The sequence below is a fragment of the Amblyomma maculatum genome, chromosome 9 (assembly GCF_055883805.1).
Source record: "Amblyomma maculatum isolate TAMU_Amacu chromosome 9, ASM5588380v1, whole genome shotgun sequence".
Lineage (NCBI taxonomy): Eukaryota > Metazoa > Arthropoda > Arachnida > Ixodida > Ixodidae > Amblyomma > Amblyomma maculatum.
In genome coordinates this window covers 82,096,626-82,122,372 of record NC_139352.1, presented here as the reverse complement: position 1 = coordinate 82,122,372, position 25,747 = coordinate 82,096,626, and the positions used below count along the sequence as shown (strand labels likewise).

Here is a 25,747-nt window from a genome sequence, read left to right as displayed (position 1 = left end):
GAAGTTAAAAGGTTAGCACAGGATACATGTTTAATAACCACAACGTCTAAACAGACAAAGTTGGCCACCAGCTGCTTTTCTTTGCCCGTGCTATCAGATGGCTGTAGTCCCAATAAATATGACACGCGAGCTGAGCTAGACAGGAAATGTCATACAGAGGCCTTTCCACAAGCAAATGGAACGTCTGACTCATGCATTTCCTCCTATATTCCCTCGAAAACCCGCTTGTGGAATGATCCTGAATAGCCCTACCCATGTTCTGAAGTTCCTAGGACTGCCCAGTCATCATACGACAGCTACGCCTGTGCCGTGGAGCTTGCAGCACTTTAACGCTATGAAAAAGCCCTGCCCCAAATCACTAAGTAAAAACTGCACACTAAAATAAGAGAGTCTAGCATGCAGAAGCTCAGTTGGTTTATAGATTTATGAGGTTTAACGTGCCAAAGTAACTCTGGCTATCAGACTCCATAGTCGAGGGCTCCAAAAATTTTGACTACCTGGGGTACTTCACTTATCTTCAATTAAAGAAAACTCTATAGACCAGATATTTTAGCCGGTCCTGAGTGCGGCCATTTTCTGCCAACTAGCGCGCCGCCGTGCGGGCGCTTCCTTGGGGACTGCAGGGCCGCGGTATCGCCGCGACCGCGCCTGCCGGTAGCCGCGTTTAGCTAGTTATGGGGTTTAGTTTGACGTTCACGCTACCTGTGTTGGTGGTCATCACGCAGCTGTGCTAATAATACTGTTTCGGGCCCTTAGTGACAATAAGTTTGTAAGCAATTCAAACATTACTCTTGCGTATGACTCATAATTTCACTTCCAATGCGCTCCTCTTTATTCGGTGTTGTCGTTTGCGTGCTTTGCGCCAGTCATATCAACAAATCATCGCTGCATTCATTTGAATTGCCAAGCTAACGACAGGCAAATTTATTGCGCTTTATTTATGAACACCGCCGTATTTGGATAGTCTTGTTTTTTTATCCCTGGAACTCAATAGCGCCTATCAAACTCGCGCCTGCATGCCAAGCATAATGCACCTTTTTATATCCTGCATGTACGTTCTCGTACATGCCAAAGAAATAGCAGCAAAGGAATGCTAGCTGGAGCATAACTCAGTTTTCATATGGGATATGGAGTTTAGTGTCCAAACATGACATCGGCTATGAGATACGCCGTAGTGGAGGGCTCTAAATTTATTGACTGCTTGGGGCTCTAACTTGCACTGACATCGCACACTACACAGGCGCTTCAGCTTCGTCTACATCGCAACGCGGTAGTTGCTTCTGTGATCGAACCTATCTATGTCTTCGAGTTCAGCAGTAAAGAGCCCTAACCACAGAGCCACCGCTTGACCTGTTTCGCTTTGCTATTAACGCAGCAGCCAGCTCTCGCATATTAGCAACATCCACGCTATTGGACGAAACAATGTCGCAGTACTAATTATGCTACGCTGAAGCGTTGCTCGACGACAATATTTTCTTGCACGTGCGACAGCAAGCAGACGAAAAATGCGACCCGAATGCGTCATCAGATTTAGTGTTTACGTGATCACCAACCTTGCCAGTAGGGAGGCGCTCGTGTGGCGTTCTCGTATCTTTGACATCGCGTGCTCGAGATTGAAACTGAAACTGGCCCTGATAATTGCACAGATAATAAATTAATTGATCTGTGCTGGGGCTTTTTGGGTCGCAGTCCCTCTGTTTTGGACATCTGTGGATCGATTAAAGCAAAAATACCAGAACAGAAAATGTATGTGTCTATACTCCTTTAAAGGAAAAATGAAAGTCAAAGACAACCACAGTTGGCCGAAAAAACAAGTTCTGCCTAAGCAAGCTTTAGCACGACCGTCGATCATCACACCATGGGGTAAGGTCCAAAAATCTATATTCTCGTACGCAAAATAAAAAAAAAATGTGGGTTTAACAGATGGATACAACGCAACTGACTGAATTTTACCATGATACAGTTTCCGAACTCGAAATATTCAAGTTGGTTGCATATTCCTGGGCTTCAGAAAAGCATGTGACACTGCCATTCTATGTACACAATAAATGAAAGTAAACACAGACACTGAATATTTGCAATCACGCAAACAAAAGGTGGCAATCAACGACATCAGCTCCAATCTGGTCTCTGTTGCACTGGGAATGCCTCAAGGTTGTTTTTGGGCCACTTCAGTTTTAATTTATCTACCCCGCACCTCCACCAAGAGATGTTACGGAAAGATTCACAGTCAGATAGCTGCCCGCACAACTAACGTTGATGACAGTACAGATCTCGCCACCCGTCTGCGTCGCCTTCTTCTGGGAGTCCGTCGCACTTCATCCTCAGGACAACCAGCAAATCCGCTAAGTAACAATATTAATGGCATTTCTTCAGACATGTAGTCTAACATTAGGTTGTTTGCTGATGATTACGTTTTGTACTCAAAGGTGTCCGGGGAAACATCACACACAGCTAACGATTTCAAGCGTGCTGAACTCTCGTGTTCAAACAACCACGAGTCCTTGAATGTCGTAAAATGTGCATGTAGCCTTCACATGAAAGCAACGCAAGCTATACCATCAATGTACACTGTATGGAGAGGTTCTAAAAAAGGAACGTACAAATAAATACCTGGCAGTGCTTTTTGTTTGTTTCTTCAGAAGATGGTTCACGGGCAGCGCGGGTTAAAAGCATAATTACAAGCACTGGCTGACGCATCGGCTTTTTACAATGTGATAATCTAAAGAACGTAAAAGAGGCCGCACATTTTGCTCATGTCAGGACAATTCTTGGGCATGCCTGGCTTGTGCGGGATATGGTTCACCATATTCATATTGATGCACTTGAGAGAATTTAGTCTCTTGCCGCGAGATTTTTCCTGTGGAGTTATGACCACTTTCAGAGCTTCACTGAGCTGAATGAAAAACTTCGGCGCCGAATTTGTAAAAATTTATGGCTGTAATTTTATCATAATCAAATGGGAATCCCTCCGGGGTGTCTTCATACTTTCATCCACTGAATTAGCTGCCTTCTCGAAAATATCAGTCGGAATGTTGGACCTTTCGCCTCCCGGATTAGTACTTTCGAAACAATTTTTTCACACCACTAGAGGTTGCAATGGTTTACCTGCAGATGTAGTGCAACACAACTCGGTGGACATGTATTAAAGGCTGCTTATACCTATATTTATACTCTTTCTTTACACACACCTGTTTCGTTTTAAACAGTTCAGCAATGGCTATGGCTATGACATCAGAGTTTGCATGAAGGATGAAAAAAATTACCATATATTGACTCTGCTGTCGAAAGCAAGAAAAATAATTTCAAAATTTCATTTCCTGTCCAACACCTAAGCACAGAATGCTTGTTGGTTGTTCAGGCAGTTCAGCGAATCACCAAATCTAAAAAAACTTGCCATATGATGAAAATACATCAATGGCTATTTACAAACGCACAATATTATAAAGAATGGACACATTGATAAGGTATACATTACAGGAAGAAAAGAATTCAGTTATAAATTATTTGCTGTCACCGTGGGGCGATCCATTAAAGAAATGTCTTAAGCATTAACAAGATGTAAAACATGCAACCACAATTTGGTGCCTATGCTCCTTTCAGTGTGTCGTATCTAGGCTCGCTTGCGTGTGCCTGTACATCAGCTTTCCACTTCAGAACTGTAAACCCAACTTCCCTTCCAGAAAACCTGGAAATTGATGCACACCACATCATCAATTGCAGTCTTAGCAATGCTGCTCACAATATAAGCATTCAAATTTTCGGACTTCGCTTGTTCAGGGACTACTAGAAAGCAAGAGTTCTGGAGCGACAGATAGCTTTGTCCTCGTGAGTAGCTCAAATCATCAGCTGCTCAGTACAGCTTGCCTATACGATAAGGAGGGTCACAAGCAGGAGTTGAGTCTTTTCTATCTAAGCCTAGATAATTCTGACAGCAGCTTTAGAGAGTCCGTTCCCCTATGGTAGTGCAGGCCTAAAGTGATCAACACTCAGACACCACCACCTGTGGGACATTGGGGGCGAAAATTGATTAGCAGTGACTGACACTAACCAAAAAGCAGAATTATATCCCAAAGGTTTTATTACAGGTGCATACATAAATTTCTGGCATAAAGCCACCAAAAAAGCTGGACCTTTTTGCTTTAAGATGCTGCCTGAAATTTAGTGCTATGCCATGAAGGTGACGATGGAAGTGCACAAGAGACCACTCACTTGAAGTCTACGCATTTCAATGGTCAATTATGCCATTTTTGTGGTTCTTGTTTCGAAAACATTTGCGGCATCTCTACATGTGTGTATGCAACTGTCTTGGCTTCAGCTACAGCATGGATTTTATGTGCAACGAATGGCTGGAGCCCACATGTTAACCCTTTTAGAGCACATGTCACATAGGACCTTTTAAGCAAGGCATGCAAAATGAATATAGAAAATGGCTTTTTAAATTTGACACCTCCACATATATGTTCCACCCTAAGAACCAAAATTACTAAGCTGTTTTTACTTGAATTCACACTGCAGTAAGGCAAGTATGACAGACATCCTAAAGGCCACAGATCAACGACACTGAAAGGTACCACGACTCCAAAATATTACATTAGATCTCGAAGTTTAGTTTCTCGTGTGTATAATCTAGGCATGTTGTGAAAATCTTGATATTTTCTTGCCACCGGATCATATTTCATGATCAAAGGGGATGGGAGTGCCCTATTGAAATGAGTTCACTTACTGCTTTGATTAGTGGAGTAACAAAGCACAACACAAGCCATAGACTGTTTTCAACTGCTGCTCTGTTATGCTGTATCCCGTTATAGTGATCAAACGAACGCAAGGTCAGGGTAAATTAAACTGCATGTAAGCCATGCCATCTCCGTACTACCACACGAACATACAAACTTGATAAACAGCAATGACCTCGAGAGGGCAGCAGACAAGCCACCACTGCTTCCCACACACAGTCTTCCCTTCCCCCCTTCCCCCGTACGACCTGGAAAGAGTGCCGCGAGGCCGTAGAGATCGGAGACTCGACGGCGCCCACAGCAGACACCCACACAATTCAGCTCTGAAAGTAGAGCACACTTTACACTATGTGCGCTCTCTCTCCGTGCATTAAACAGGCTTGTTTTGGGCACTTAACTGATCTGCAAGGCCATTAGGAAGGAAAACGCCAATTCCTTTACACAACGAAACGAAAAAGAACCTAATGAAAGAGGCACCAAATTCATCCAGTCAAAATGATCTTAAATATCACAAAATTATTCAATGTGTTAGTTCATATCCGGAACAACACAACTAAGTAGAAAGTGAAAAATACATTAAATTCTTGCCACTGTTAATGTGGTCACAACAAAAAGATTAGGTCAGCATTGCAATAATAATTATGGCATCTCCTAACATTACACATCTACATGGGTATCCAAGCCCAACGGGCCAAGCAATAACTTAGCAACAACAGCAAGCCCACCCACAACTCATGAATGCAGCTATGAGATATAAACCCAGCCTGATATGCACAAGCCTTGATAACAATAACAAATAACAGCCCAATGCTCCTGATTACCACCATGGCACGCAAGTGCCTCTACCTCTATGCAACCATTGATACGGTTATCACATGGGTGAAGTGAGTACACCAGAAAAACACGCCGAATGTAAGCAGAACTGAAAGCTCAGAAAAGAGCAAAGCTCAGACCTTCAAACTGGACAAACTTCAAAGTAAATATTTAACATACTTATATACGCTTGTGCAGTAAACATCAGTGATTTTCACTCCCTCAATAGAAAGCACAGAAGAGTTTTTATCCTGTTAACCCCGATTAAACCTAAACTAACCCTAACCACTATGCACCACAAGTCAGCAGAAAGTACCCAGTATTGACACATGAGAACTATTGCACCCATCACCTGTTTTTATCCGAAAACTTGCTGAAAAAACACCAAGGCAATTGCAATGCACGAACTTCACAGAGGCCTGTAACAGCACAGTGCTTTAACAGCCTCCACATTGAGCCAATTCTGCTCAATGTTGGGTACAAAAATGCTTAGATAACGAAAAGAGCCAGTAGCATCAAAAAGCATGTATAAATTGAGTAGATTTCTGACGTGCACAGGCTACGATCTCAAACCAGCCCCAAACTATTTCACAACAAAATTCTAGTCCCAGGGTCCTTCCAAAGATGAAAAATCCTTTCCAGTGGGTCTGCTCAATGCAATATTTAGCTCAGAGTATCGGCGAAACCACGACCCTGCCAATAACGCGCAACCAGATGTTCTTCCAACGACGGCGTTTTCGACCTGCCAGCACCAGCCGGACAGACGCGATGCGTTACGACAGTTCCAGTATCGACATTCATGAGGCGTCGGTACTCACTTCAATGGGCAGACACAGAGAGAGGGAGAAACAGCGTCGTCCTCAAGCTGCCTCGCATCGCCGTTCGCGGATAAGAAGACTCCGCTGGTTTCACAACCGGTGGTATGGAAGCGAATTAACTATACAGGTAGGGTGCCTCGATGCAACACCGTGCACCGCGAAAAGCAAGTAGAACGTCGGCGAAAAGAAGTGTCTTCGCTTGTACACGCCGGAGAAAACGCAGAACCGACAAGGCGGCCGGAAATAAAGAAAAGCAATAGCGCAGAAGTACTACGAGCGTGAAATGAGACCGCTAGCCAACGCAACTCCTCGTGGGCACGGAGCCAAGCAGACGGCGGCGAGCGCGCGCTGACGCGTGCTAAAATATGCAAATCTCACAACGGGACCGACCCTCCTTATATAGCGAACGGGTCCATAACCCGTAAAGAAAACTACGCGCTACACAGTTCGCGAAACTTCCGAAGGGGGATATAATTCGCAAGATAGCTCAGCACGGCAAAGTATGCGAAGTTTTTATAGGAGGTGCGGGGGGAACCCTTTAACGGCCATCGGCGCATGACGTCACGGGAAGCACTCGTTTAAATGAACCAACGAGGTGCTCTTGAACACCTGAACAGTGCACTGCGCTTTACTGCTACGCCGACAGTATGTGCGCAGTGACTGATACTGGCCAGGGGGAAGCATTCCTTTCGTTTTTCACGGTCACTCGAGAAACCTGCGTCTATTGCCGGTCAGAGCTCAGGCATTTGGAGCAAGCCCACCCACCCGAACTGGCGTTAGCGCCTGGATTAGGAACAGTGTCTGACGGGGTTTAAAGCCATTACGCTACGCTCCTGTGGTTTTTCCCAGAAAGAACGGAAAAAGCAGAAGTTGTCGAATGCTCGTCCGCAGCATCGGATGCTTGTTTTGTTTCTGACAGCGCGGACAGGTCGTACCGGAAGTCTACCGAGGCACGGAGGAAAGCGGGCGGCGAACGGCACACCGGTGCGAGCGACGCTGTTGAAGTGTCAACACTTCAAACACGCGCCGGTTCTTGCTCCAAGTAAACGCATAAAACATGGAACGTGGTTAGCATTCTCCTGCCGAGTGCCGGGATTCGTCACCCCTTCAAGCATTTGAAGTAACAGCGCTGGTCGGCCCGACTGACAGGCGTGGAACTTAAATCCACCTGCCTGTCGTCGAGGGCAAGCTGCATGCAAAAACAAGCTAATGCGTGGACCAAAACACACTACTTCGAGTTCATAACGGAACGCTTCCAAACAGCCAGCCTCAAGGCAAAGCTGGATACAAACCGAAGGTAGCAGCAATGACAGCTCTCCGGGAGTTGGCACTGTCCCTAAGCCTTACACGCCGGTCTACGAATGCCAATAGCTAAGGCGCCCCTCGCGAAAATGATAAGCTCTCACGAACGATAGAAACATTGGAAAATATAAAGCAGCAAGTTCGGTAATAAAAGCAGACTCACCGGCGCTGCCACGGAACGACAAGCAATGCAATGCACAACCTACAGATGCTCGCCCGTTAGCACTTGCTACGAAGGAGGCGCAGTAGTCCCGGACTGATCACCAAACACTTTTTGCAAAACATAGTTTAAAATATTACTAAAACATACTAAAAATAAATTTTTAAATTCTTTATTGCAATGCGCACAATTTAAGTGGTTATTAATTTCATTTATTATGTATTAAGTGCGGTATGGTACAAAAAAGCATGGCGGCGCCCATAAGATGCGAGCCTGTGCCATCTGTGCCTGTGCTACCTGTGCTATGCAAGTTTTTTCAGACAACATACCTATGTTACTACGTCTGCACAGTGGCTTCATGCGTTTCTTAAATTTATGATCGTTTCTGCAGTGCGAGACGCTAAAATGTCTACAAAGGACAAAACCCGTTCAGTGCAAAGAACGAATGACAGCAGTATCGTCAGCAAGTGCTCCATGGCTTCTAAAGGATACGTTACCGACGATTTCACGAAATTATTCGTCGCAAAGTGCGCTCGAAGATCGCCCCTCATCAACCGCGGTTATTACATTCGAGCCAAGTGCATGTCGCTGCTATTCAAGAGCTATTGCGACTTCTTCGAAGACAAAAAGCCGTGCCAAGTCCTGTCCCTTGGCGCCGGTTACGACGCGAACTTCTTCAGACTGAAGGCAGCCGGCGCGCTACCCAATGGCTGCCGCTATTACGAAGTTGATCTACCCTCAGTTGCCGCTAACAAAAGAGAAATAATTGAAAGCTCTACTGACCTTTCTTCTTTGGTGGGCGGGTCAGCGAATTCGGGGCTGAAGGTACAGTACTGCCTCTTGGGGCAAGACATCCGTGATCTGGACGGACTGGAGCTGGCTCTGCGCGATCATGGTCTAGATTTCCTTGTACCCACTCTCGTGTTTGCAGAGTGCGTGCTTTCGTACTTGGATACGAGACACTCCGACAGGCTCATCGAATGGATATCAAGCATGTTCGACGACGTGGCCCTAGCCGTTTACGAGCAAGTGGAGCCGCGCGACGCATTCGCAATCGTCATGCTGGGACACTTCGAGTCCCTCGGTTCGCCGCTTAAATCTCTGCAAAAGTACCCAGACGTGATGTCGCTTAGAAAGAGATACCTGACGCGAGGCTTCGAAACGTGCGACTGTGTCAGCATGGATGAGTTTATCAGTCGTCTGGACGCAAAGGAAGCGCTACGCTTCCAAAATCTCGAGCCTTTCGACGAGTTCGAGGAGTGGCACGAGAAATGCGCCCACTACGCGTTCTCTTTGTCCAGGAAAGGAAGTATGTTCGGTGCGTTTGAAACTAGCTTCGCGCAGCATAACGTCGCTCGTGTGACCAGAAACATAGGCCAGCCGACTCGAGCAGACTGGACGTTACAAAGTGCAGATGCTTGCCTACGGAGGTTTGGTCACTCGTCTGTACGGACTGCACACGGCAAAGTATTGACAGTCGGTGGGTTTGCTGAGAACGGTGGAAAGCACTGCCGAGTCTTCGCACCTGTTCTGACTGATCCAGAAACTTTCCTGTCAGAACCGGTCCCTGTGTGCTTGGAAGGCAGGCAGCACTTTGCAATGGTGTGCCTCGACGATGGCTGCATTCTTATAAGTGGAGGTCGAACGTCGCCGCTCAGAGCTTGCGATAGTGATGTAGTCTTGTACCCTTCAAACGGTTCATATGCAGCTAAGCCATCGCATTTTGAATTCACGCCGCCACCAAGATGGAGACACACTTTGACAAAGCTAAGAAGTGAAGGAGGCAGCGAGAAAGTCGTCCTGTTTGGTGGACGGACACCACGGGAAAAAGCACTGAGTGATTGTTATATCTTGGACATCTCAACAAGTTCTTGGAGCCCAGTTAAAGAAAGTGCAACGTCACCTCCGCCACGTCACAGTCATGCTGCAGTTGAGACTCGTGACGAGTCTTCAATGATTGTCACATGCGGGCTGTCTGATAACGAGAAACCTCTTAACTGCATTTACAAGCTTGATGTCAATACACTCATATGGCAGAAACTGCCTGTTGATGGACTTCTGCCCAGGTATGACCCAAAATTTGTCCAGATATTATTGTGGTGTGTCGTTTACTCGCTTTTGTTTCATAAAATGCTTATATCACATGGAGCTTAGTTTACAGACGCCCTAAAGACTAATACAATGCAAATGTGAATAAAAATCTAGAGGCCACCACAAAGAAAAAAAAAAAAAAAAAGACTGACGGCATTACCTTCAAGATGGAGGTTTTATAACCAGAACCACCCGCTCAAGCTACCTTTTTGTGTCTAGACCATGCACATTCACTATGTTTGTATATTATTCTTTTAATTCTTCTTAGGTATAGAGCCATGCTTGTTATAATAGCTGTTTAAATATGTAAAGCCAATTGATGTGCCTATCTCCACATTAGCCTGTTACAACAGCGTAATTCCGTCCCCTTAACGGTAGGGTCCCGCAACTTTTCTCCTCGCTGGTTCTCTCTCAGCAAGTTAAATGGCAATTGTTGCTGAGAGGTGTCTCTGAATGCAGCCTAATGGTAGCATACACTTACTCAAGGCAGGAAGTGATTATGGTGAAGGTAATCGCACAATGTAACCGTTCCCATACCATCACCTCCTGGCTATGTTTACGGCTGGTTGTGCGGCTATTAAGAATAAAAAAAAATCACATTATGCAACCTAAAAGGTAACACACCCATGGAAATATGTAATTTATTTGAATTTGTGAATTAAAAAATCAGAAAAAAATTGGAGGATTCAAACAGGTGTCCTGAGTGCCAAGACGAATCGTATTAACTTACTGCACCACAGAAGTGATGAGAATAGCGGGCTTTAAATGCGGCCTTGTTAGATTTGGCAATATTTCCGCTATTTGTCGCCAGGTAATGCTCCTAGAAGGACCCTACCGTTGAGAGAACGAAATTACGCGTTCCAACATACATGGAAACTTAAGATTCTAGTTCAGGTATATTAATTACTTGCATAGCTAAGGTTGTATTTTTGCCATCCCCGATCATGGCTGTTATTCATTCATCAACTCTTGCAGGTTTAGTCACACAGCACATCTAGCCGACTCAAGCACCTTGGTACTAGTTGGAGGAGTCGATGGCCGCTGTGGCGAACCTTGCGGATTGGCAGTTATAAACTTATCGTCCATGTTCTGCAGAGAAGTGTGTATGCCTGGACAGGACCCAGCAAGTCCCTTCATGACCTTCGGCCACAGTAGCCTGCTCATCACGGATGCCGACAAAACCTCGAAAGTCCTCGTGATTGGCGGAGGTGGCAACTGCTTCTCATTCGGGACTCATTTCAACCGTCACATTGCAGTGATTGAGCTCGGAAGACTTTTTCAATGTGTGTCATGAAGTGAACGTCGCTTTATTTTGTACATATGCACAGAGTAAATGTTGTGTGGACATTAAATCTTGATGTCGCTTTACCTTAACATTGCCTGTCGCTGATGTGGAATCCAAGAGAGCCAATGTCTCTCGAACATGAACATCACCTCTGCTGCTACAACGCTCTGAAATGAAAAGAGATACAATTTCAGTTTTAGTTACATAAATGTAGTTTGCCTCATCTTCTATTCAGTAACAAATTTAAAAAAGTCTCACCATGAGTAGAAGTGAGGTGCCTTCATCATCTCTGTCCATACCACTCACAACTTTGCTTTCTTCCTGAAACTTCTAGAAATAGAAAAAAAGAGATGACTGCCTTTCAGTGCTGCTTTCAAGAGCAGGTCAGAAAAGGTGCAACAATTTACTTTCTGCAAGGTGAGAACTTGATGGTGCTCGCTGCACACAGAAGTTTATCACATTACTAAATACATCCACAAATTTTTCTTTGACAACCAGAATACACCGGTAACTGGGGAACATACATTCAGTGCCAGTGATACAAAATCTTCAGGTAATTCCAACGTTTTCACCAGCTCCTCAACCTGAAAGGAGGTATCAGTGTTATTGAGGCTGTATTTTGTTCCTGCTTTGTAATTCAATACCTCAGCAAGTGCCTTGAGATTCCGCACTTTTGCAAAAGACTGATTGCCTGACAGTGCTTCTTGGTACATCATTCTGAAAGAAACATATTTCATTAGATGCTTCGAAAGCGGACCAAATCAGTTTACCTTGTTTTTAACAGGCATGCTCCTGCCTTAAACGTGAGGCTAATTGATTCACTTGGACTTTCCATCTGCCTTAAGTAGCACCTTGAAAGCCTGTACCAAAGATCACACGTCCATGGTCGAACCAGTAGGCACCTGCAAAGTGCCGCACTTTCTTCTGAAATGTGGAGATCAAACTGTTATCAGTAAAATGCATAATGATGACTTGAACCAGCTGGCAAACAGGTGTCAATTTACAATCAGTGCTCGTCGTATTTCAGTTCTGCATTTGCATCAAAGAGCTCGAAGCCAAAGTGCATGAGCGGCAAGACACCTACGCGTGCGACAGTGGCGTACCACATGGTCTGTTACAGTTTATTTAACTACAGTCCAAGCAAAGTTGACTGCAAGGCAATAAAAGGTAACATGCCGTTCGTACCAATCGTATTACTCATCTGGTTGTAAATCTCGGAACGCAGCATCCACACAGCGACCCTGTGATCACAATTTGTCGACAATGTCTCCTGCGAAATTCAAAAAGGCAATAAACGGAGATTCGAATGGCAATGGGCGCACCTGTTTGGCAACAGAATAGGAACGGTACTTGACATACCAACTCCTCAGCATGATTTAAGGCTTCGTCGTATCTGCCAACATTCCAGCAGCATCGCGACATCCCTTCAATGCAGTCCCTCTGCACAGAGGTGGCAGACTTTGGCGCCAGATTCAAGCAGAGACCGTAATCCTCCAGTGCACGGCGGAAGTCGTTCTTCATATAATGGTAATCCCCCTGGTACTTCTGCAGCATCATCTTCTCTTCCGGATCATCAGATGTGGTCGTGGTAAACCACTGAAAGATATTCTTTATTTTACTTTTTTTTTTTCATATGAAAGTAATCATTAGGGGACGTTACGTTAAGTGCAGGGGTGGAAGCAGAATATGGAGCTTCTTAAGGAGCAGTAACACTAAGGCCATTTTGGAGCAGCTTTGGAGCAATAAAACAAGGCCTTTGAAGCATTCTAATTATGTTTTGGAGCACATTTATAAGGTCAAACGGCTTTGATAATTGCAGCTTTCAATTTCTGACATACAAAATCCCCACTACGATTCTTTTTTATGCAATGCTGAATGATTTTCAGACTTCGCACGCACCTCGTACAAGACAAGCGGCCAAATTATGTAAAGAAGTTTAAACACATAGGCTGACCTAAGCAACAATTTGGAACAGACTAGCAGCAAACGGAATGCTTGCTTGTGCACTTCCTAACTGAACACCAGGTCTAACCTAAAGCTAGTGGCTATTTTGGCTTCTATAGATTCAAATGTGGTGTCTACTACAGAGTGGACAGTTGGGCCAGTTGGTACATATCGGTAAAGAATAATATCAGCGGAAAGACGCAAGAGGGAAGCATACAACACAACGCTTGCATTGTGTTGTGTGCTTCCCTCCCTGTCTGCGTCTTTCGGCTGGTTTTAATCTTTACCAGTGGTGTCTACTGTATCTGAATCTACCTGAATCTACTATCTGAATCTAGAAACTTCGTAGTTAAAGAAAAATTCGTCCCGATCCGGATCAAGACGAATTTTTCTTTAACTACGAAGTTTCTGAGAAAACTGTATAGCTTTCCTTTGTAGGCGTATGGCTGCGCTTGGGCGGATGTAATGAGTAATTACTCCCTTATTACAAATCTACTCCACCTTGGGCGATTCCCCTAAACATTTGACAAACACCATTCCCACTTCGAGTTATAGATCAATTCGCTCTCGCCCTACCATCTGATCTGCTGACCGTCCTGGTTAGCTCAGTCGGAAGAGCGACTGCCCCGGAAAGGCGGTGGTGCCGGGTTCGATTCCCGGATCAGGACGAATTTTTCTTTAACTACGAAGTTTCTGAGAAAGCTGTATAGCTTTCCTTTGTAGCCGTGTGTGGCTGCGCTTGGGTGGATGCAATGAGTAATTACTCCCTTATTACAAATATACTCCACCTTGGGGGATTCCCCTAATCATTTGACATATACCCTAACTCTCCTTTACTTCCCTTTTCCACAAACCCTAATGCGGAATAGCAGGCCGGGGTCTTTTCTACCACCTTTAAACACCTTTCTCTGGTGATTGGCACCTTCGGCACATCAACCATAACCCTTCAAGTATGATTTTGACGTAGGCCTGACGTGCTTGTCATTGAGAAAGAGGCTCGATGTTGAAGTATCTGCTTGTTTTCACAGCAAAAGCATCAGAACCTGCAGTTTTTTGCAGTTGCAGTTGGACAAGTTTCCTAATGTCTCGTGGTAATTTGTGCTGTTTGCTTCGCATGCTGCTCTCGCTTCTCTTTCCACCGGCGATGCAAAAGGCTGAGAGGAGATGGTTATGTTACAAGAACAGCGCATTTTTTCGCAATTAATTCCTTCTAATCACTTGTTTGTGCCTACGACTAAATTTACTTGCGAACAAATATTTACCATGTTCCAGGCTTCGCTACCTTTCAAAAAGTGTGTTTGTATTATAGTAAAACATCGCGGCAGCCAGTTTGGAACAAAATGGAGCACCACTTCTACCCACGTGTGAGCCATTTTGCAAGCGCAAGATACTACTCACTTCGCTTTCACATATTTTTGCGTTGTACGAAGTTTCCGCTTGCAGATTCCTGACCCTAGGAGAGTCGAATACGTCGTCCTCAAACGCAAATTCCATCTCGAATACTTCTAAAGCTCTAATGCTGACGAATAAAAAAATGGAATCTTTCGCTAAGATGGACTACCGCACAAAAACCAACGCCTCATCTCAGAGCACACGCATTTCACCCCTCATCGTACCGACCGACCTCATCCCGCCGCTCGTGCTCGTGAGGAGGCGATGGCACGCGATGGTTCGTGCCAACCATAACCAAATCAACATATGTCATGTGACATTTATTTGCATCTCGCTAGTGACCTATATAGAAAAAAAAGTTAACGAATTGACGATAACCAAATAGAAAAAAATAATATAGTTCCAGGAGAGCCAGCGGTGCGACGCAGCAAACAACAGAAGACGGAAGTTTGTGTCACGTGTCCTGGCCCACTGCTTCCGTTTTCTTCCTGTGTTGTCTTTCAGTTCAGCCAGTGCGTTCAGCGTTGTCGTCTTTTGCGATCGCAGTTTTTGTTAGTTTTAGCCTGATTTCAGCATTTAAATCAAGATGGGATGTGATGGTGGTACTATCCCACGGCGTGACGAACTCGTTAAAACCAAACAGAAGCCCGAACAGGTAAGTAGTGGTCAGTCAGTCATCCGAATTTGTTCCTGCTTACACGGTTTCACTCATGTCACTGCTTATTTCATGGGATTTCAGAAAGATAAAGATGCTGAAGCCGTTGCGAAGTGGAAACACTGCGCGATCACCCAGGAGGAGCTCAGACAACCGATCGTATCTTGCGAACTTGGAAGGTAGCCACTTTCATGAATCGTTCTTTTGGTCTTTTGGTAACCACCGCGCACAAACAGGCTACGTTCGTTAGCCTGTAAATCAGGCCTGACATATTCGTTCTCCTCAATTTGTGTTGTAACCGCACCGATCCTTCTCATTTTTCAGATTGTACAACAAGGAGGCTGTCATCGAGTGCCTGCTGAACAAAGACACTGCCTGCGAAGCCGCCAAGCACATCCGATCACTGAAAGTTAGTTTCGTTTGTTAGTAACCGTCCACAACATGCTTGCGGGACTTGGAGCATGTGTCACGCAAGCATGGAATCAAACCAACTAGCCCAACAACAAGTACAGCATCCGTAACAGCAGCCCGAGCATCCGCCTCGTTTACTTTTGAGTTCGAATACATGCCGCCTTGCCACACGCAATTTTCAATTTTATGACACTGCTCTTTTTCCTTGTAGCTCGGTTTTTCCAGGCAATAAAAAGAAACGTCCACTCCGAACTCTCAATAGCTTGATTTTGCTTCTGCGTTAAACGCCTAACCGTTCTAGTTAGAGCATATGCAGCAGGATTTGACTTTCAGGTGGTAACTTCAGGTTCATTCCCAAAATAAAAATGAGTTCAGCCATAATGATATCGAGAAAGCTGTGCATATTTATTCCATGAGTATATTGTTATAATTCCAAGTTACATATGCTGATTCCCTCTTTAGGATGTTGTGCAGCTGAAGCCCACTGAAAATCCTGGCTACCAGAAGCGTGATGCAGACAAAGGGGACGAATACGTTGACCTGAGAGCCTCCAGGTTCATCTGCCCAGTAGTTGGCCTGGAAATGAATGGAAAGTACAGGTGAGCAGTTGTCAGGCATTTCACCTTTGCCTTTTAATGCGATTGTGTTAGAGGCCGCATTCCTCAGAAAATCCAGCGTTCATTGTCGACACAGTGAACGATAAATTATGAGCATGCCTTTGGCAGGTGGTCGTTGGCAGGTGACATGGCCAAACACAGATCGGTTGGCAGGCTGTGTGACGTCATGAGGCCACCTGACATAGCTGAGATAGAAGGGAGATGTGGGCATCGTGTGTGCGAAAGAATAGAGGCACAAATTAAGGGATTAATGAGTCAAAAAGTGCATTTACACGAACAAGGAACTTCAAAGGAAGGTACAGATGGAACCCATTAACGGTGCTACAGACAGAGCTTGAGTGTCTCCTCTATTCTTTTGTGGACTTGCCTATGACAGAAAGAGGTTTGGACTTGTTCCTTCATACAAAAAAGCTCATTTCCCCCAACTGTCACTTGCAAGCTCTAAAGGTGTCTAGCATTGGCTTCAAGAAAGCTTATTTTTCTCACATTACTTAGCAGTCCGGCTATTCCTGAGACTTGTTTAGCACTACCGGGCACTCTCTAAGCAGTCAGCAAATGTGACTCGCAGATTCATTGTGGGCAATTTTTCTATGTCAGTTCCCTTTACATCTATGAAGCTTTTTGGAGAAAATTCTTTCACAAAATAAGAAATAAAGGTCAGTCTAAGGACTTAGAATTAGTACCTTTCTATGAATAGTATGTTGTGCATGCTGTGAAAGTTTCTTGGGAGCGCTTAATTTATTTGGAGTGATAGTTTGCTATATTCTTTTGCATAACTGTAGCATGGTTCTGAAAGGCCTGAAAAATTTGCTTAATTTTGATGTTGGGCCTGGTGCCATCACTGTAACTTGTCGAAGGCAAAATACCTTACATTGCACGTGTTTGTGTGACAGCACTTAGCACTCATTGTTTCTTTCCTTGTGCTTCTTGCTTATTTGAGCTTGCACTTATTTCTGTGCCTTTTGCAGGTTTTGTTACCTCAGGCAGTGCGGATGTGTGCTGTCAGAGCGTGCCCTCAAGGAAGTGAAATCAGAAGTTTGTCACAAGGTATGATTCCTGACTCTGGTTACATTTGTTCGCAGATTCTTTACACATTCAAGAATCCACACTTTTACATCTGGTATTGCATAAGCAGTGGTAAAGTTGGTGCTCGTATATAATTTGCCAAAAAAGGGTTTGTGCCTGTCATTTAGTTATTGAAGATGTCATTTCGCCATTTGCAAATGCCAACAGTTATTTGATGGCTTTGTTAAGTTGTATATTTTTCTGTTTTCCAGTGCGGAAAGCATTTCGAGGATGACGATATTGTTGTCTTGAATGGCTCAGATGATGACCTTGCTGTCTTGGCAGCACGAATGGAGCTGCGCCGGGCTAAAGCAAAGTCTGAGAAGGTGAGCCATGCATCCTAGCATTGCTTGAGGATAGGCATATTGAAACCAGTCGCAAGTTCTTTGTCAACTTTTTGCACTTTGCAATTGGCACTTGCAAAATAGCTGAAATGCTACCCAAGTACCACTGATGTGGCCATGTTTTCACCACTTCGAATTTTTTGTTTTCCTTTTTAAACAGGGTGCTTCAAATTGGTTACCTGCATAACAAACGAGTAAATCATTACCGCCTTGAAGGCATTAACAGTTGTCTAAGTGTCTAACTACCAAAATTTGCATCAAAGAAATGGTTATTTCTTGTCCCTGTGCTTTGCAGAAGTTAAAGAAACGAGCATCGGATGGCACAGAAGATGGAAAGAAAAAAGTGAGGACAGAGAATGGAATCAGCGAGAAGAGTTCTGCAGTTGTCAATGGTATGAAGTGGTCTACATGCGATGATGACACTCAAAATGCATATATGTTATGATACACAAGGATGTAAACTGTATTTGCACCTCACCCTTTTTTTTTTGCTATGAATGTGACCACAAAGAATGGAGCAGAAAATATAGTTTGCAGTTTGTTTTGTACTTGTACATAGCATTTTTTAATTGTGCGGAAATTCACTATTTATGTTACTTTTTTCTTCCTTGCCCACCAATTGAAGGAGCTGCATTAGAACCAGGTAATAAATATATTGTTGTGTACTGTCGCACATTTTTCTTTGTTGTGCTGAAGCATTCATGATCAACATCTAATCACTCGAATTTCCAAACCATGCAGTAAATATTTGTGAACACTCACACTGTGTGAATTTGTTGTATCTGTCATAGGTAGTTGTATAAAAGTTTTCTCTTGAAGATACTAGGGCTAATCATGTTCTTTCTTGAGTGCATTGCTCATGTTATACTGTTTTTCATCTGGAAACAATCTGTATTTATCTTCAGGTGGAGCATCCACGAGTGGTACCACAAAGAACTCTGAAGTTGGTGCTGCAACCACGATGATTCTTCCTGAAAAAGCACGTCAAGGCTACAGCATAGCCAAGGACCCAAACACCAGCGAGGCTTTTAAATCGCTATTTACGTCTCACTCCACAGCTATCAACCAACCAAAGCCTCACTGGATTACGCACAATCCTTTGTTCTATTAACCATCGGCTAAATTTTAACAGCTTTTGCATCTGATGTACACCAAGTTGACATGTAACAAAAACAACAAAATTACTCCTTCATGAGCTCTGTAAAAACTGAATGAGTTATAAAGAAGTAAAATGAAAGTCTGCTTGAGTTGACTGTATTTGCTGCGTTTAAAGAAACGACCTTTCGGTTCAGTTCAAGCATCAATGTGATAAAACGTAAAACATATTTGCAGTAAGCATATGGACAGGGCATTCTCCAAACTGAAGCCATGGGTTTACCCAGAGTTAAAATTTGTGTGTGTGTGTGTGGGGGGGGGGGGGGGGGGGGGGGGAGTGGTACTGAGAGCAATGAGGGAACAGTAGTAACTTTTGCTAGTCGTCGATGTAAAAAGATATCCCTAAAAATTTAAGGGTAGTGCCTTTTGTGTATTGTGTATTTTGTGTATTAACTCTAGGTGACTTGAGAAAAAAACGAGGGGGGGGGGGGGGGGGGGACGTTTTTCGTGGTGGGTGTGTAGGTAAGTCGCTGACCGAAGCTCTAATGCGCATGCTTCTTCATGTTCCAGTAAAATGCGTTGCGAGGCTAGTTGGTTCATGCTCGTAAACTTATGTAAAGCGCAACAAAGACACCACAATCAGACAGGAGAGCCCTGTCCTGTCTCTCTTGTCTGATTGTGGTGTCAGTGTTGCACTTTACATAAGTTTCCTTCATGTTCCGTATTATTCATTAAATTTGAAAAGTACAGAAGAGGCATAATGGCTGCATGTTTAATTTCAGATTGGTTGCGCTGTACCTGTACGCCTGTATCGAGTAAGTTGAGCGGGAAAAAGTTGACAATCGAAACCAGAAGTGAATTATACTTTATTATTGCTGCGCTAAACTAAGTATGCTATGCTTACACTATAAAATTATATAAGTGTAAAAATTAAAACTTTTAAAAGCGTTGTAAGTAAGCAACAACGAAAGACCACCCGCTCAAGAAACAGTCACGTGCTTCCGCAGACGGCAATTTTTCTTCTGCACTTCCGGCGGCGAGAGCAAGGTGGAGGTCGACATTTTGTCCGGCTAGTAAATTTTTTCCCCGACTCGATATGTTCTCCGCCTTGCAAAAAGTCGGCGCATTCGCGCCCGTATGCGTTCAGGCCCGTAACATGGCCACCCTCAAAGACATCCGAGTTCGCCTAAAGTCCGTTAAGAACATCCAGAAGATCACCCAGAGTATGAAGATGGTGTCGGCCGCCAAGTACGCCCGTGCTGAGCGTGACCTCAAGCAGGCACGACCCTACGGTGAAGGGGCCCAAGCCTTCTATGATGTGGCCGAAATCAAGCCACCCGAGGGCAAGCAGAAGACACTCATTATTGCCATCTCGTCGGACCGTGGCCTCTGTGGTGCGATCCATTCGAGCGTCGCTAAGCGCATCCGAACCATGATGCAGGAGGACCCACAGCTTCTAGAGAACGCTCGTATCGTCTGTGTCGGCGATAAGGTGAGGTTTCGCAGGCTTCGGTACATTAACCTGTGTGCAGTTTTCATTTGTCATCTTGCACAGGACTCTGTCCGGACAGTGCGCCACTAAATGTGCCTGTGGCGTGCCGAAGTGTTTGCCTCGGGGAAGTTCTGTGGGATCACTTTAGGGGGACAGCCGAGGGAAAATTTAAAATGTTTAATTTCGTGCGTTCTGGCTACCCCGGTGTAGTGATAATTAGTTGTTATTAGCACTCAACTATGTACCGCCTACGATACCGGCGAAACGTTTGCACCTTGTAGACCGTGCAGTACCTGCAGGACTGCCAAGTGACACTTGCTTTGCTCAAAGAATCCAGACTGAACGTCCCATCTCTCTTATCATTTATTTCCTGAAGGATACTTTCAGCTGTTCGTAATTTTATTAATGTCACCTTGGTTCCTATACATCTGCGCCTGTGGTTCAAGTCGGGGAAGGTACTTTATCCGGTAGAAAGTCTATTTTCTTTAGTCATCTTACTTAGTCTTCTTTGCAGCAGGCATAGCATTATTTCGTGTTTGTTGCGTTGCAACATTTGCCACGTTAAGTGCATGTTAAGACATGACCTCAAATTCACTCATGACCCAGCATCAGAAAGAGAACAGGATGTATGTGCTGGAGATTAATTTGGTACAATTTAGATCGATTTGGCTTCAGCATGGTGGGAAATGCGGTGGTCCTGGGTTTGGTGACCAGTTGATTTTTCCTTCAACTACCAAGTTTCTATGAAAACTGTATAGCTTTTGTCTGCCATAATTCTTTATTTGGGTGAATGCTAATGACTAACTGCTACCTTATTACTAATTTGCTCCACCTTGGGGCATCCCTTTGAACATTGGACAATCTATTCCCACTTTGAGTTGCTCATCAATTCGATCTGCTGGATTTGGCCTTATTTGAAGGTTGACTGATAAGCAATGCAAGTACCGAGACAGATGGATTTTTCCATGTCCACGTTGATTGTAGCACTTCAAAGAATGATGTCTTGGTTAGCTTGCTCAGTGGAGCAATTGCCCAGGAATGGCAGTGGTCCCGGGTTTCACCACCAGGCTGGGATGCATTTCTTTTCTAGCCGTAAGGGTGTGTTCCAGTGGATGCCAATTATTAATTACCCCTTAATTACAGTTGCTAGTAAATTCCGTATTTCTAAAACACCAATATCTGTCGCCAAATCATTTCAGGGCTGTAACATTTAATATCTACAATATATTTCTTGCTCATTGCCCACAGTGCCGTTTTGTCACTAAGCTCGAGGTCCATGGGCTTGATTCTAGCCACACCAGCCGCGATATCGACAGCACCTTTGCATTTAGGTTTCGCTGTGCGGTAATGAACCCTATGTAAGGTGAATTAATCTGAAGCTTGCCTGTGCAGCATGTTTCATAGCATGCTCAAAAATGTCATCACCTTTTTTTTTTTTTTTTCTGTGGTTGCCATTATGCAGGTACGTGGCATTCTTCAGCGACTCTTTGGCCAGAACATCATTTTGAGTTTCTCGGACTTCGGCAAAAAGCCACCGATCTTCGATGATGCTGTCCAAGTGGCCAATGCCATCCTCGGCTGCGACTATGAATTCGACAAAGGAATCCTGCTGTACAACCGATTCAAGTCTGTCGTTTCATACGCTACGAGCGAGCTGCCAGTCTTCAGTCTGGAGACTGTGAGCGGCAGCGAAAAGATCTCTCTGTATGACAGTCTGGATGCCGAGGTATTGCAGTGCTATCAGGAGTATTCGCTGGCCAGCCTGATCTACTATGCAATGAAAGAGAATTCGTGCAGCGAACAGAGTTCCCGGATGACAGCCATGGACAGCGCATCCAAGAATGCGGGCGAGATGATTGACAAGCTGACGTTGACCTTCAACAGGACCAGGCAGGCGGTCATCACCAAGGAGCTGATTGAAATCATCTCTGGTGCTGCTGCCTTGTAGAAGCTACCTCACTGCCAGCCTCACCTCCCGTTATCAGGGAGACTGCCAATGTACGTTTGGAGGAAGCTTTGGAAGACATGCTGCTGCAGCCATCTTGTTTTTCAGGAGGGCCTGTAATCTTGTTCAGTACAGAATAGGAAAATACAAAAATGAAACCTGTGCACTGCCTCATGTTGCTGGTTTGGAAGCAACAGTGCTTGAAAGTGATTCGAGAATGTCGCATTCCTAAATGGGTGGCTGTAACATAGGGACACCTGTGTGCTGTGCAATATCAGCAGATGATAAAAGAGACCCATAAGGTCTAAATTAATCCAGAGCCTTCCACTGCAGCATCTTTCGTGGTTGATGTGTTGCATGAAAATATTAAACTATACAATTTAAATTCTTTAATTTTGTTATCGGTGCAGGTTGAGGAACCTTAGGTGGCTGAATTACCCGGAGCCCTCCTCCTCTACAGTTTCCCAAGTAGCTTTAAAGCTTAAAGGTGAAAGCCTTGAATGGCTCATGCTCGTGGCTATGATCATGTTCGTCCGTCCGACTGCAAAGCTTTGGTGTGATGACGTCTAGTCACTAACTAGTACTAACTAATAACTAGTCAATAACTAATTCTAATTAGCCATGAATAAATAGTAATAAGAGAGATGACTCACTATGATGTCATCGCATGGTGACATCATGATCAGATGTAACATCATTGTGAGGTCACATCCAGTCATGCCCTGCCGGGGTGGTGCAGTGGTTACGGCGCTAGACTGCTGTTCCCAAGGGTGCGGGATTGAATCCCAGCCTCGGCGGCCGCTTTTCGATGAAGGCGAAAAGCAAGGCGTCCGTGTGCTGTGCGATATCAGTGCACGTTAAAGAACCCTAGGTGGTCTAAATTTCCGGAGTCCTCCACTACGGCATCTCTCATAGCCTGAGTCACTTTGGGACGTTAAACCCCACCAACCAAACCAAACCAACATCCGGTCATGATGTCACGACTGGTCATGGCGCCACTAGACAATTCATGCATATATGAAGCTGATCCTGCCGGGTGTCCGATCCAGGCTTCCGTAGACGCCTTTCATTTGGCGTTTCCTCAAACACCACACCACACAGCATATAGAAGCAGACGCAGTACAGCAGGCATCAGTGGCGTTTCAAATTGGTTTACATGAAAGAAAAGGCGCTGTATCTGTCACAGTTCTCTGCAGGCACCTGAACCAAGCTGCAAAGAAAAGGAGGAAGGTGGAAGTGAAAAAAGAGCGAGAGGTCCCATAGTGGAGGGCTACTGACCACTGCACTACAAAAGCTTTCGCCTCGTCGCACTCTAGGGGTCAAAAGTGCCCCTAGCATTTTCAAACCTCACAGACTACAAACAATTCTGAATTTTATGAACACTAAAAATTTTAAGTACAGCGGCCTCTGCCAAAGGTAAGGTGTGCGCTAAACAAGGACTTCGACATGCATAGCTGCTGCAAAGCAAACAGGTGGCATGACTAGACATGCCGCCAATGTTTAGCACAACCACTAGTGTACAATCAGCATGCTTTTCCACAAGCTCATATACGTTCCATTTTATATTGCTTCCGCGTGTATTTGGCGAAGGGCTGTTGGCACTAACCACCACAGGTCACTGCTAAATTTTTTGTGCTGCCATTCAGATTTCATCATGTGTAGTGAAACTCGAGGAGAGTAAAATACGTTTGCTAGAACTATGTTGGGCTTAAAGCTTTTTTGTTTGCTGAAGCATTTTCTATGAAAGCTCAAATGGCTTATATTCCCTGATTAGCACAAAGTACTCTCGGGGAGCTTAGCCAGTCAGTACAGCATGTTCCAAACGTGTTAAACGAACTTAGTTTTGCATGTACAGATGTTATGTCGGCTGCAAGTGTTTTTTTTTTTTTTAGTCTTAACTCCCCATCAGCAGATTCTGGAGGTGATAGCATTAAGGAAACACATTTCCAAACCTCTAAGGCTACCTTTACTTTAACCAAACAGTTTGTGTGGGCACACAGCCAAAGCTTATTGGAAAACAAGCCTGGCCATTTTTAACATATTAAAACTGCTGTTATAACCGTTAGTCATGACAGGAAAACGTTAACAATTTTCCTTACCCAGAAATAATATTGTTACACAGATAAAGTTTGTAGATGGCCATATTGAATTTTCGCAGCTACCTTGCCTGCCTCCATTGTCATCCTTTCTCCTTGTCACTCGCCTCTTTGATTTGCTCCTTTGGCACAGTTGAGGTGCCTCTGCCATAGTGATAACAGATACAGGGCTGGCAACAATTTCTTCCATTTTGTTTATGTAATAAAAAATCACATAATACTACTACTTTGGTAAGAATACCCTTGTGAACAATGCAAGTGACATACACGTCAAGTAGACTCTTGGTCATTTGACCTCACCACAGTTGAGCTGATAGTCTCGTTTTATACTACTTGTGTATTAGATAAACTAACGTTAATCAGAAGTCAAGTTTGATTTATTGAGAGTAGCCTCTGATTTTCCTTATCGAGCACCATTCATCATCACATGCAAGGCTCTTGGGAGCATAGTGGGTGAATATCACTACAGAGTTAGCTTTTTTTTTTCTTTCTAGTTTACCCTGAGGGTCTAAATGAATATGCGCTTTCAAGAATGATTTAGCAAACAAGTGCAGGGAAAATGAGGAGCTTCGTTATGACAAACATAATAGAGGATGTCTTACTCTTTGTCAATGGGAAGTATCACACATGGAAATAACTAGAAACTAGACGAAAAAAACACATGCTGCAAGTGGGTTTGAATTCCACAGGCAGAGTGGGTTGTTTTTTCTTCATTACAGTTGAACCCCTCTATAACGAAAGCCCTCAAGAACGAAATTTTCGCGACAACGAAAAATTCTGGCGCCCCTGGCGAACTCCCATAGGGTTCAATGCATTTGTCCCCTCTCAACAGCGAAGGGTTTTTAAAAAGCAGTCCCGCATTAACGAAAGTTTGAGGTAGTGATCTGCAACATTTTTTCGACACATCAGCCAGTCGGGAACATAGAATGGGCGAAACTGCAGCAGCACACTCATCCGACAAGTCGAGCCCGTTCATTTCACCTGCCAACAAGCACCGGCGCAGCCATTTTTGTTTACTTTCGGTTGGTTCGGTAATGATGATGATAGCAAAGCATATTTTTTTTTTTGCCCGCTGAAAGCGGCTTTTTGCTAGCCTGTCTGTTGGCCACTACGCATGTATGTGACGTTTCACGCCACGTGACGACACCGCCGGCCAACCGGGGAAGAGGAAGGAACCTCCTTTTTCTTTTTTTTTCGCTATTGCGCCGACCACGCTATCTCGCCGATCTCGCCATCCGCCTTGTGCCGCTCGCGACTTGCCTGTGTACAGTGTTTTTTGTTTTTTTTTTACTGTCGGAAACATGCCGCCTCCTGTAAGGAAGCGCAAGTTTTTGACGCTGCAGGAAAAGGCTGCAATTATCGCCGAAGCTGAAAAAGGCAGGAAGAAGACTGATATTGCGGAGGAGTTCGGTATCCCGTGCAGCTCGCTTTCTACGATTCTGAAATCAAGGAATGGCATCATGGCGGCACTCCAGAACGGCGCGCG

General features: G+C 44.5%; 5 protein-coding genes across 8 annotated transcripts in view; 3 read left to right on the top strand and 2 right to left on the bottom strand.

Annotated features, from left to right (window-relative positions):
• Eb1 (microtubule-associated protein RP/EB family member 1) overlaps window positions 1-7,925 on the bottom strand; it is a 40,907-nt gene extending 32,982 nt beyond the window's left edge. The window contains exon 1 of one of the 3 annotated variants that reach the window (XM_084579264.1): window positions 7,833-7,925. The gene's annotated coding sequence lies outside the window, so the exon portion shown is untranslated. Of the gene's footprint in view, window positions 1-6,367; window positions 6,522-7,659; window positions 7,778-7,832 lie in introns of those variants that run through there. The other 2 variants (XM_084579266.1, XM_084579267.1) reach the window with 2 other exon arrangements.
• A 146-nt stretch (window positions 7,926-8,071) lies between these two features.
• Window positions 8,072-11,294, top strand: LOC146179593 (tRNA wybutosine-synthesizing protein 4-like). Its single transcript, XM_084579260.1, has 2 exons — window positions 8,072-9,895; window positions 10,896-11,294. The coding sequence occupies exons 1-2, from the start codon at window positions 8,205-8,207 to the stop codon at window positions 11,212-11,214; spliced, it is 2,010 nt and encodes a 669-aa protein (XP_084435386.1). The 5' UTR covers window positions 8,072-8,204; the 3' UTR covers window positions 11,215-11,294.
• Window positions 11,235-14,841, bottom strand: LOC146179592 (uncharacterized protein C8orf76 homolog). Of its 2 annotated transcripts, XM_084579263.1 has the most exons (9): window positions 14,548-14,841; window positions 12,565-12,801; window positions 12,391-12,475; window positions 11,976-12,129; window positions 11,850-11,922; window positions 11,730-11,789; window positions 11,613-11,643; window positions 11,464-11,535; window positions 11,235-11,372 (listed from the first exon to the last, which is right to left on the bottom strand). In XM_084579263.1, exons 1-8 carry the CDS (start codon window positions 14,641-14,643, stop codon window positions 11,489-11,491), a joined length of 783 nt encoding a protein of 260 aa, XP_084435389.1. In that variant the 5' UTR covers window positions 14,644-14,841; the 3' UTR covers window positions 11,235-11,372; window positions 11,464-11,488. The 2 variants fall into 2 exon arrangements, with proteins under 2 accessions (XP_084435389.1, XP_084435388.1); XM_084579262.1 differs by lacking the exon at window positions 11,613-11,643 and having other exon boundaries at window positions 14,548-14,839.
• A 163-nt stretch (window positions 14,842-15,004) lies between these two features.
• On the top strand, window positions 15,005-18,870 carry LOC146179591 (replication termination factor 2). Its single transcript, XM_084579261.1, has 8 exons — window positions 15,005-15,196; window positions 15,281-15,375; window positions 15,521-15,605; window positions 16,070-16,206; window positions 17,193-17,271; window positions 17,502-17,615; window positions 17,929-18,025; window positions 18,539-18,870. The coding sequence occupies exons 1-8, from the start codon at window positions 15,128-15,130 to the stop codon at window positions 18,742-18,744; spliced, it is 882 nt and encodes a 293-aa protein (XP_084435387.1). The 5' UTR covers window positions 15,005-15,127; the 3' UTR covers window positions 18,745-18,870.
• Window positions 18,871-19,743: 873 nt separating this feature from the next.
• ATPsyngamma (ATP synthase, gamma subunit) lies at window positions 19,744-22,327 on the top strand. The gene is made up of 2 exons (XM_084579259.1): window positions 19,744-20,220; window positions 21,683-22,327. The coding sequence occupies exons 1-2, from the start codon at window positions 19,825-19,827 to the stop codon at window positions 22,166-22,168; spliced, it is 882 nt and encodes a 293-aa protein (XP_084435385.1). The 5' UTR covers window positions 19,744-19,824; the 3' UTR covers window positions 22,169-22,327.
• Window positions 22,328-25,747: the final 3,420 nt, after the last annotated feature.